The sequence below is a fragment of the Cynoglossus semilaevis genome, chromosome 13 (assembly GCF_000523025.1).
Source record: "Cynoglossus semilaevis isolate Cse_v1.0 chromosome 13, Cse_v1.0, whole genome shotgun sequence".
NCBI lineage: Eukaryota > Metazoa > Chordata > Actinopteri > Pleuronectiformes > Cynoglossidae > Cynoglossus > Cynoglossus semilaevis.
This window is the reverse complement of record NC_024319.1, coordinates 2,423,219-2,435,605: the sequence shown is the minus strand read 5'-3', so window position 1 is coordinate 2,435,605 and position 12,387 is coordinate 2,423,219. Positions and strand designations below refer to the sequence as shown.

At 43.8% G+C, this 12,387-nt stretch overlaps 1 protein-coding gene across 1 annotated transcript in view; it reads right to left on the bottom strand.

Annotated features, from left to right (window-relative positions):
- LOC103387925 (mannosyl-oligosaccharide 1,2-alpha-mannosidase IA) overlaps nt 1–12,387 on the bottom strand; it is an 88,479-nt gene that overhangs the window by 6,614 nt on the left and 69,478 nt on the right. The window contains exons 7-9 of the mRNA XM_008322730.3: nt 2,114–2,208; nt 1,201–1,324; nt 426–519 (exon numbers count right to left, since the gene is read on the bottom strand). Coding sequence (XP_008320952.1) covers nt 426–519; nt 1,201–1,324; nt 2,114–2,208 — 313 coding nt within the window. The remainder of the gene's footprint in view (nt 1–425; nt 520–1,200; nt 1,325–2,113; nt 2,209–12,387) is intronic.

Sequence of the window (12,387 nt, the reverse complement as noted above, 5' to 3'; positions counted from 1 at the left end):
GTCAGACCCTCTGACCTGATGTCAAGCACTGAGACATCAACCATTCACACCAAAATTCACACCTGTGAATGAACAATTCACCTTCTAGAACATTAAAAGAAAAGATTCTGGACGAGAAACAAACCAATGAACTGGTGACTGTCCTGACGCCCCCTAGTGGCGTATTATTTCTTTATATTATTTTGTTTCCTGTCCATTGTAGGGTGTATTTACAATTATTTTTTATATATTTTTTTTCCTGTCCATTGTAGGGTGTATTTACTCTTTAGTTATCATTTTTTTATGGAATTATATTTTGTTAAAAATGTGACTCTGTTCATCTGTTCATAATCTGAGGATAATCTAATCTAATCTAATCTCCACGGAGGCTCAGTGCAGCTGAGAAGATCCAAATGATTTGACAGGTTCTGTGTCACATGACTTACGTTGGACCCAGTTTCCACTGACTGGACTCAGGAAGTTGGGGTAGAGGCCGTGCGGTTTCTCGATCTTGTTCAGGAGTTTCCTGATGTTCATCACCTGCAGAAACATCACATCAGGAATGAACCACTTCATGTTACAGACGGGTGTGACCTTCACAGACGGTCGGTGAACGCTGCTCCTGCGTCTCTGCCGTGACCTTTGGACCTGCGGTCATCTGACCAGCAGCAGAAATATACAGAAAAAAACACCATATTTTTTTGTCTTATTTATCCACGTTGACTCGTCATGATCTCCGGTGACTAATTAGGATAATAATAAACTGTGATTAACCCACAGTGGTTAATCCAATTAAAAGATTTAATTGGACGGCTCTTACATAAATCCTTCGTGGTCTATTTAGGTTCTGTAGCGAGCTAGCTCCTCGTTCTCTTTCCCCCTCAGACTCGTCCGCTGCGTCTGCAACATTTAGCAGTTTCTAAAATTCAGCGCTAGATGATTAAATGCCACGTCTTCCGGGGCCTGGACTCCAAACACACACCGAGCTGTTGACATTTCTGGACCGCAGACTCACCAGGCCCCAAAGAACTGTTGTGATGATGGAGTAGGTTCATTACTGTCCTGAGGGGGCGCTGCACTCTCAACACTTACTGAAAAAGTAAGTTGATGTGAAGTAGTACCACTGGGCGAGTACTACTACGGCAGTCCGAGTGTCATCCCGCGGTGTGAAGTAGTACCACTGGGTGAGTACTACTACGGCAGTCCGAGTGTCATTCTCACCTTCTCCCTGTAGATGGGATTGTTGGACAGCTCCGACAGATGGACGAACTCCAGGTGGAGGGTTCCAAACTCGGCCAGGATGCTGCTCCCAGCTGAGGCCCAGCCCCAACTCCAGCTGGTTCCACTGCAGCAGAGACATCAGACAACGCTTCAGAACCACAGACATCACAGTAACATCACACACACAGTGTGTGTTTCTGTCTTTCTGCAGCACACACCAACGTTGGTGATGTAACACACACCGACCAGTGAAGTTAATTAAATCAGCCGCAGCTGTCGAGCTCAGGTCCTGGGAACTGGCGGCAGGTGGTGGACGACGGCGACGACGACGGCCGCGGTGCCAGGAAACAAACAGGAAGTGTGGACTCAACCTACGACTGAGCGGTAACTGGAGACGTTTTGATCAAATCTGTTCTCCGTTCGTTAGCGTTCGTTAGCTGTCTCATTATCCACATGCTGAGTCAGCACATTTCTGCTGGAAAAAGTATTCATGTTTTTATTATATGACAAATCTATATATCGGTTCTTGGTTCTCCTCATTAATCCGGGGAGTTTTCACTGCTTTTGTATTTGTCTTTGTAGTATTTTTTTTTTCAGGTACCAGTGGTGCCCGCGGTCAGATGACGCTGTTTCCAGTTTGGTGTATTACCAGTGTTTTACCAGCAGGACGCTCCGTTTGGACTTCGAACACCAAAGACGGGATTTCTCTGCCCTATTGTATTTCCTGTCTCCACTGCTACTGCAGTTTACTGGAAAACTGCAGTATTCCCAGACAGCGGACCTGGAAGAGATCTGATACGCCAGATACGCCGTCTATGCTAACGGCTACGTGACGTGTAAAGTTGCTGGAACTGATGGAATGACAAGTGAGGGTTTATCAACAGTTCTGGGAGCAGACGCTCGCAGGACTCACCTTCCCAGGTTGATGACTCCTCGGGGGATTCCTGTGGGGGTGTTGAAGGCCGGCAGCAGCTTCTCCCCCAGCTCCAACACTTTATCCTTGAACAACTGGAGAGAAAAAAAACACAAAAGTGTTGAAATACTCAACAAAACTGTATCTTATAATACAGTATTTAACATACTGCATTTATACTACTGCAACTGTAATACTATATTTAAAATGTAATAAATTATAATGATGTATTTATAATACTACACAAACTGAAGTGTTGTTGAATACAGTTTGTTTTCAGGAGGGATTTGAAGTACCAGTTGTAGTATTACATCACTGAATACTGTATTTTAATGTCGTCGTACTCCTTGTACATTCAGAGACAAATATTTTCATGGTGTAAAATGTTTGAGAACCACTGAAGTACACAAACAGTACTGTCTTTTTCACTACACAACACACGCCCCTACACAGTCGCCCCCTGCAGGTCAGCGGCTGCAGGGTTTTCCTCCTGTTTCCTCGTTAACGTTTTCCTTGATTAATTACAGTAAAACCCGTTCGTTTGACGTGGACTTTGTTATTTACCGCGCTGCAGAAACTAAATTAAAGAGTGTGTTCATAAATCTGTCTCCAGTGTCTCAGCGAGAGCCTCCTCCAGCTCCGCTACTTCATTACTGAAGTACTACTCTGATATTAGACCTGGTGTGTTTGCACAGCCTCCTCATCCATCTTGTAATTTATTTATGAAACTACCGTTGGTTCACGGTTCAATATTGGTTCAAGTGTCTGATAAGAGGAGTAAAGAGCAGCCGTGATTGGACGGGACGGCCCAGATCAGAGACTGACTTCTATCAGCTCCGACCGACTGAAGACACACGTCCGACGCGAAGTCGTACAGTATCTCCTACGGCAAATACCAGAAGATTCCAGCAGGGGGACGACGCAGGAACCGACTGAAAACTTAGCTGTCCGCTCCATATGAAGTCTCTGTTTCATCACCGAGAGAAACTCAAGACATTCTAACAAAATGTACATGTCATATATTTACAAAGGATATATTTATTTTATTATATAATACATATGATTATATATATATTTATATAATATACATTTAATATCAAACAAATAATCAATGTTGAAATATTTAAATACAAATATATATTTGCCTACATATATACATATATGTATACACACATATACTTATGCAGTATATGTAGATATGTGCGCATACAGGTTAATATTAGTATATATGTATAAATATATAAATATAATCACATAAATATATTTATAAATATACATATACTTCAATGTCCTGCTGGCCGAGTGTTTCTGAGGAGACTCCATGGAAACCGAGGTATGAATTCCCACATTAACTGCTCACGGCTGATGTCAGAGACAAAATGCACTCTGTATGAGTTATTCACCAGAGTGAGAGAGTGAGTGAGAGAGTGAGTGAGAGACCACGTCAGAGCAGAGCCGATAAATTAGACACGAGGACGACTCAGAAGTCAGTCAAAGTAATTCCACGACAACAGACTGAAATCCACTTCCTGTTGATGAGGTTTGGTTCTGACTGTGATGTTTGTTCTTGTTTATTTTTAAAATAAAAGTCTGATCAAATCAAAAGGCAACAACGCTGAACACCTGACACGATCAAAGTCTGAACTGGTCTCAGAATATTTTGACTAAAACTCGTAGGTCACACGTTGATGGTGCTGGTTTACTGGTAGCTGCAGTAAAATGGACACATCTATGTTCAGCCATATTAACACACACAAACACACAACCCAATTACGAGAGCCTTCCTGTCACATAGCAACGCGGCTACTCCTGTTAGCGCTCGGACGGATGTCACATCTGATCAGTCCTTGAGAGTTCCAGCAGATCAGACCGACCCAGCGACCTATCAATAATTCAACCTCAGATTGCAACAACCTCCGTGACACCACCACCGGCAAAGAAGAACAGGAAGCAAAAAGTGGGAGGAGGGGGAGGGAGGGGGTCGGAGGTAGGGAGGAGTGACGGGCTGCTGAGGGAGACAGCAGCTAAGGACGGTGTCAGGTCCAATTCTCATTAGGTCCACAGCTGACTCTCCCAGGTCCTGAGTGGGAGGACAGCAGGCACCCTGTGGCCCACTCAGTCAGACAGAAGAGCTAACAGGTTCCTGTCTGTGTGGGAACAGTCAGGTTCTGTTCCTGAGGAACCCGTGGAACTGAGAGATGTTCTTAAAGTGGAAAAGACAAAAGGATGAGACGTTCTGTCAGTTCCACAAAAAAGTGGTTTCCATTTTCTTTTCTTTTTCGTTTCTTCGGTGATGTTTTCTGGCACTAATCTCCGTGGGTTCCTCATCGTACCACAGATGTCACAGCTCATACATCGGTTTTCATCAAACGGTACCGCTCACCAAGAACCGCTGCTCCCTCACTGTTTTTCAGCTACATACTTTAGAATCTCAACTCCAAATCTCGCAGAAAATTCAATGGCATTTTTTTTTCTTTATGGTTTTGTCATCAAATTTTTTAATCGTGCCATTTAGGTGTCATGACTGTAAACAGTGCCCTCTTGTGGTCACAGATATGGTGCATATCTTTGGTATTTTTCTGGTTGCTGATTTACATATTAAGAAGCACGACCAGAAAATGCGCAATTCATTTTTCGCTAACTTCGTTGTTGTTGTTTATTGCTAATCTGATAGTTGCTATTTTTTGCTAACTTCAGTGCGGTTTTGCTAACTTCATTGTTTTTTTTCTGCTAACTTTATTGTCTTTTATTCCAGTGAGCAGAATTATTATTAACCATCACCCAACATTATTTTTTTCCCATTTGACTGTAATGTTTGGTCTCTGGATACAAGATCACAAGTTTTAGTGACACCTACTGGTGAGCTGAGAGTATGAACCGTGTATAAGAAAGTCTGCACGACTGTAACCAGAGTCAGGTTGTTTCGTGAAGACTCCTCAGTCCAGACGCTGCTCTGACTCTTTGAAGTAAACCTCGGTGACGGACAGCTTTCAAGCTCAGGTCATTTCTCTTCTAAATAATAATAAAAACACCTGACACTGAGGAGCTGAGGAGTCGGATGGTTGACGGCCTGTTTTATCAAATGTCACGATCCTGGCAGACGGAGGAACAGAGGCACCGCGGCACTGAGGCATCATGGGTATCTTTGTGTTGCTCCACTTTCAAGATGCCACGGTGACAGGTAAACGTTGGCTACAGTCGGTAATCACAACCCAAAAAGTTGGTGTTTATGCTGCGAATGTAAATTTTTATATTGTTTTTTTTTAAAAAACACTTTCTGCTCAAACTGTTTTTTTAACTGCGAGGTTTTTGCCCTCGACATCTGAGCCTGGAACATGATCACTTTGGTGTGTGTTACTAAAAAGAGAGAAGAGAAAAAGGCAGTGGTGGAAAAACGAGAGAAAAAAAAACACCAACCCTCTCTCTGTGCTGCAGACTGATTACAAAGTCAAATTTTTTCTGACTGTTGAAAAGTGGGAACAACGGAAAAGACAAAATGTGTCGGTTTTAATAAAAAATGTTGACACGAACTGAGGCTGATGCGACACACACACACACACACACATTATATTCATTCATTATCTACGGTGAAATCCTGTCTTGATCTCTGTGAGGCTGCAGCCAGGTGGCGATAAAGTTCCTCCTGTCCAAAGACTAACTCCAAATACAAACGGTTCAAATGAAGTAATTCTTCAGAATTGTCCTGGTTGTCAACATCACAGTCCAGTCCACAGACCCTGGTCTGGGTGTGGAGTGAACCGGATCAGACGCTGCTCCATCTTCATCGCTCCATTCATGTTAATTACATCCCAGGAGGAAACAGGAAGCATCAGCTCGGTTCCCCTCGCCGTGATTGGCTTCAAAGTGAAGCCACATCACGTCGGTTCTCTGCGGAACATTCCGCCGACGTTTCTGCCCCCGCTGAGCGCCTTTGCCGACAAACTGCTTTTTGAGGCTGAATCTGGTCCGTGACGTTTGACGTCAGCCGTGGATTAAACACACGGTGACCTTCTCTGGCTCTCAGCCATCGTACCAGGTGAAGGCTCTGGTTTTTGAAGTGTGTTTTTTTTTCCACCACATCATCGGCTTCATCACTGCTCTCATAATGATATCAATCAGATCCAATCAGGGGGCTTGCTTTTCAAGAGGCATGCTAATTTGGCCTTAATGAACCTCATCATGGTAAGACTGTTGACTGGAGTGTTACTGCACTGATGAAGTCAAGCTGAGTCTCTGGGACTCAGTGATGGAACATGTCCTGAATTGATTATGGAAGAAGAAAAAGGTCGACGCATGTTTAAGATGAGACTGAAGTCTGAGGACTGAGGACTGAAGTCTGAGGACTGAAGACTGAGGACTGAAGACTGAGTCTGAAGTATGAGGACTGAAGACTGAAGTCTGAAAACTGAGGTCTGAGGACTGAGGACTGAAGTCTGAGGACTGAAGACTGAAGACTGAGGACTGAAGTCTGAGGACTGAAGACTGAAGTCTGAGGACTGAAGTCTGAAGACTGAAGTCTGAGGACTGAGGACTGAAGACTGAAATCTGAGGACTGAGGAGGCAGGCAGCCAGAACAGAAGGACTAGTAAAAGCTGCTGTTTGTGCCAAACATCCTTATTTCTGCCCACAGAGCATAAACATGACATCTGTTCCAGCTATTGGAAGACAGTCTTCTGGTGTTTGTGTCTTATTTTCTAAGTTTATTTTTAGCACCTCTACGTCTCCATTAGAAAAACTCCAACTACGGTGTAGTTGAAACAAGAACTTATATTTATACATCATGATCTTTAGTATTTTATTATTTTTCATTAGTACACTATTAAGTAAACTATTGATTATTTACTGCCGATCTTCTGTGTCTTTTTCTTCAATCCCTGCAAGAATATCAGTGTTGTGTTCAACTAAACTGGCCTCTATATTAGAAGGTCCAAGGTTCTCGACTGTGAACCACAGCTAAAGAACAGTGATTGTTTGAGTTCTGAGAAATCCAGGATTTAATATAAAAATAACCAAACGGTTGAGCTCTATGTGGCCTCAGCCCCTGCAGGTCACTCAGGTCACTGCGACTCTCAGTCACAGAGGAAACAGCCTTTTAATCTCAGCAGGTTCTGTGTTTTCTTTTTTTTTATACAACGACATTTTTAAACCGACGCCAGCAGCTCCGACTCTGAATGTCTGTCGGCTAATTGTCATGCTAAGCATGATGGGAAATTGTGAGCTCAGTCAACTGAGAAGTTATATTCAGCGGAAAAAAGCAACTATGAAAGCGGAGACGGCGACAACATCCACAGTGAGGGGTACCGGGGGGGGGGGTGTTCACAGCTGCCACGCAGGTAGCTGACACATCTGCCTCCACACACTAGGTGGAGCGTGGAGCTGCAGCTGCTCATACAGAGTGGGCTCTACAGCAGGAAGACAGAGCGACAGAAGTGTGGCGCTCTTCTGTGTCAGCCGTGACAGCGTCCCCTCCTCTTGAGACACCGCGGGCCGGCGCTCGCAGCGGCTCGCTGCTGCCATCTAGACCTGACATAAAGTGACCGGAACAGGAACAACTGGGTCTGACAGAGTCAGTGACCCGACCACGAGACGTCTGGGTGACAGGGCTCCGACATGACACGAGGAAAAGACGGTACAGCAGAGGTGGACTTCAGTGGAACCGCCACAGGGGGGCGTGCGGGGGTGGGGACTTTAGTTAAAGACTGATTGGTCCAGATAAGTCACTGTGTGTGTGTGTGTGTCCTTTGACAGAATATAATTAAAACACACTTTAATACCGTGTCACTTTGACACACACACACACACACACACACACAGCAGCACCCATTGACTTTCCAGCGTCTGGTCCTGGGTTTACTTTGGTGACGTGGCTCAACCACCGGCTGCTTGTTTTTCATGCTTCAATAAATAACATTTAAATATCCATGCCCCCATATCCCACCTCCCCCCCCCCAGGGCACGACTGCAAAACAGCTCCGGCACTCAGACGTGACAAGTCCAACAAACAAACATTACCCAGAAGCCCGAGCGCACTTGGAGCGCACCCCCACCACATTCTCAACAACCACACTGAACTGCAGGGGGCGATGAAGCCCGGTTTACAGGGCAACGATACGACTATGATATTACTACGCCCCCTGTGGGTGGTCTGCCCCCCCCAGTTTGGGAACCAGTGCCTCAGGGGTATAATGTACAGTTGAAAAAATATACTATATAAATATATTATAAAAATCAAAAGGTGAGGTAGACAGAGTGAACTGAGCATGCTCAGTAACGTGGTACTGATGGAGGTGCTAAAATATCAGGAACTATTGTGAATTCACGGTTACTTACTCGTACTCCGTCAGCAGAGTACAAGTTTAAAAACTGAAAGGAACAAATTTCAACACGGGCAAAAAAAAAAAAAAAATTTCTTCCATATTTGAGGACAGAACATTCAGGACTGAATGACTTTGTACCGTAAGTACTGTAGCAGAGGTGCAGCTATTGATTTATTGTAACAGGAGCTGCATAAGGTCACAGGGTCACACCAGGCTTAACTGCCCAGGAGGAGGCGCTCTGCTCCGTGGGCCGGGGGTTATTAAGAGTGCGTCGTGACGAGAATCAAATCAGAGCAACTCAAAAGTCAGAGAACGTTCTGGAGAACTGAGGTGGTGAAACAACTGGGGTGAAAATGAACAGTGTATAGAACAGAGGTGGGAGGGGCCAGGAGGGGGGGGGGCAACTGGGAACAGCCCAGAAGGGTTTCAGTAATAAAGGGCTATTCCACAAACCGCCACAGGGGACAGAATACAATAAAAATGGTCAATGAAATGAAAAGAGGAAAAAAAAAGGAAATCCAATCAAATATGTCCTTGAAGCAGTACTTGACTGTACTGCAGTACTTGACTGTACTGCAGTACTTTCATCAGGAGTTCCTGGTACAAGACAGGGTTAGAATTAAGTTTAGAATTATTTAAAGAATAATTAGAATTAGAATAAAACTCTAATTTAGAATTAGTCTTAGAACAAATACTATACAGTTTACTGCAGTAACACAGGACAAATACTGTCCTGAAAATATAATAAAAAGGTTTTTCCTCCATCCAATCATCAGGGTCAGATTCAGGGTCAAATCACAGACGTGTCGTCAGTTAATTAAAGATCTGGACAAGAGTGACATTAAAGGTAATTAATGTTGTGTACTGTTGTGGTAACTGATACTACACACTCATATACTGTATGTACTGTTTACACAGAAACACGTTTTATAAAGAAAAGAACAGCTACACACAAGTACTACGTAAATACTGCACGACTTGTACTACTGCGGTGTAAACAGTGAATCTGAACATGAAACGTACTGAAGTGTGATCAACAGAACAACCACGAGTTTTACTGCAGTACTTTGACTCTGAATGATGTATTTGGACAGAGGAAGTGTTGTGAACGGAGCTTCTCCCACGGGCGCTGACGGAACAAACTGTTTGTTCCTCAGACTCACAGGGAGGCGTCGCTGCCTCGTGTGGAGTTTATGAGCCGACTTCTTTATCCCGGGGCGATCTCTCTCTGTATGCAGGCGGCAGCGACGTCGATTTATGCTAACGCTAAGATGGAGGAGAAGGAGCAGGAAGAGGAGGAGGAGGGGGTCGAATACTGATTCTCACCCTACCTGCTGTCAGTCATTTGACCTACTGCTTACAAACAGATACTGTAGGTCCGAAGATAAAGAGAACAGAAGTTTCACTGTGGGAACAATATCTGCCACGTGTTAACTCTGAGCAAACCAAAAGAAAATATTAATGTTTATGCACGAGTTTGGCCAGAAAATAATCATTGTATTCAATGGCATAAAAATGTATTAAGTAAAACGTTTGATGTCTGTCCCGATGAGGCAGTGAAGCAGGTCGTGACCTGGTGCCAAACACATCCAACAGAAATCTATTTCTATTTTTTCTATTTTCAATCTTTTTTTTTTTTCATTTGTTCAGAACCTGTTGATGAATCCTCATGTTCAGTACCTCCAGCCAGTTAGAACTCTCTACCTCCAGGTTAAACTCTGATGAGTTGAGTAAAACGACGCCAAGTCTTAGTGCCTTATTCATCTGTCATCCACTGATGAAGCTGATCATCTGACTCAGTGCAACAACAAAGGGCAGCACGGGGGGGCTGGGGGGAGTATTTTTTTTTAGAATGTCAACTATGTATTTGAGTCCAGTTTGGGAAACAAAGCACAATGAACGACTCTTTGTGGGAAAAAAGAGTATTTTTACGATTTAGGATTTACTGTCCTTGACATCCAAACCCTGTGTGTTCTCTGTCCAAATGTAGGCCAGGAGTTTAGGTCATAAACACTAACACAATGATGTGGCTCGAGGGAGATGGAGGTGACAGTGCTCAACTCAATATACTGGAAAAACCAAACAATGCTGAGGTGTCCTGTCAAAGACCAAGGGTCAAAGGTCACACCTGGAGGTGCAGGAGACCAACGTGAGCACCAGCAATGAGAGCAGCCGAAGACGACGACCACGTCAACACAGCAAACATCTCACTCGTTGAACCGTTTCAACAGAGGAAACAACAAAAACACGATTTCCTCTGCGACGCAGCAGAAACAGATGCAGTAGCAGCGCAGCTCCTCTGGGTAAATGAATCCAGATCACACAGCTCCGTTCACTCCGTCGTGTATATATTTATACACAGGTGTGTACGACTGTGACAGCTGGCATTTGGGGTAATGTTACTGCCACGGGCAAATGATGGAGACGCAGCAGCACGACTGGAAATGAGGTCAAGTTAGGAGTGGAGGAAATGACCAAAAGACTCCACGGGGCCCGGTCACATGACGACTTGGTTCTGGTTCCCTCTGATGGCCCAGACCGGTACGTGATAAATGCAGAGGTTTGATGTTGTTTTGGTTGTGAAACCATCAGTGCAGGAAACATCGGGGTGAGATGGAGAGTGGACTCATCCAGAACCAACAACCGTTCTGCTGCACAGTCACTGTTTAAAGTCGGTGACGGAAACATAAACGTTGGTTAAAGGTTAGCGGCTCGTTAGCTGAAACTATTGAGCTGTCACGTTGTTTTGAAGCTCTTTGATTTTTATTTTACTAGTTAGCATTAGCATCCTTACTGCTAATTGTTTTTTTTATTGCCACCTGTCCTTTAACTGTTTACGGCTGGGATTGTTGTTGTTTTTTTAAGTTAATTATTCTTTATCCCTCAAGTATTCATGTGTTTCATTACTGTGCACTTCAGAACAGCTGACGTGTGACACGGTGATGACATCACGCGTGCTCCACAGGTCGACCAAATTAATTCTTAAATGTCACTCAGAGGTAATTTATTTCCCCACGCCTCAGCACTTCATCAACAGATGCCCCCGTGTTTACCCTTCACCCATGACCTGCTGCTGCTGTGACTCAGGAATAAAAACAGAAACATCAAAGGATCTGCAGATTAAATCCCAGATTAGACCTGGTTTAACAGTGAATGAATAATAAATATTAATGATGTATTAAACACAAAATATAGAAACTTTAAAAAATAACAACAACAATGTTCTCTGTGGGAACTGTTTCCTGTTTGTTGATGAACAGATCCCATCAGTCTAATCTAATCTGATCTAATCTAATCTAATCTAATCTAATCTAATCTAATCTAATCTAATCTAATCTAATCTAATCTAATCTAATCTAATCTAATCTAATCTAATCTAATCTAATCTAATCTAATCTAATCTAATCTAATCTGATCTGATCTGATCTAATCTGATCTAATCTCAACAATCCCATATAACCCAATCTCATCTCATCCAATCCAATTAAATCTAATCTAATCTCCATCCTCACAGCTGGGTTAACGTGAACATATTTAACTTGGTAACTAGTCATAGTTATCTTAACCTCAGTATTAGGAGTAGAAGAAACAACAGACCAGACCAGAACAGACCAGGTTCTAAACCAGCTATCATCCGCCTTAATCCATGATCCACTAATCCACAGGCCAGTGAACTGGTTTTACACCGTGTTTTTACTTCCTCTGTCCTCCGTCCCCCTGTCCTTCGTTCCCCTGTCCTTCCATCCCCCTGTCCTTCCGTCCCTCTGTCCTTCGTCCCCTGTCCCTCTGTCCTTCCGTTCCTCTGTCCTTCGTCCTGTACTGACTCTGGATCAGCTTTTCCCACATTTTCCTGATTCCAGTTTGAAACAGCTCCTCCTCCTCACCTCTTTCATCTCCTCTTTCCCCGTTGTGGATGAGCATGTGATCATATCTGACGACTCTCTGCCAGCTGCTGCC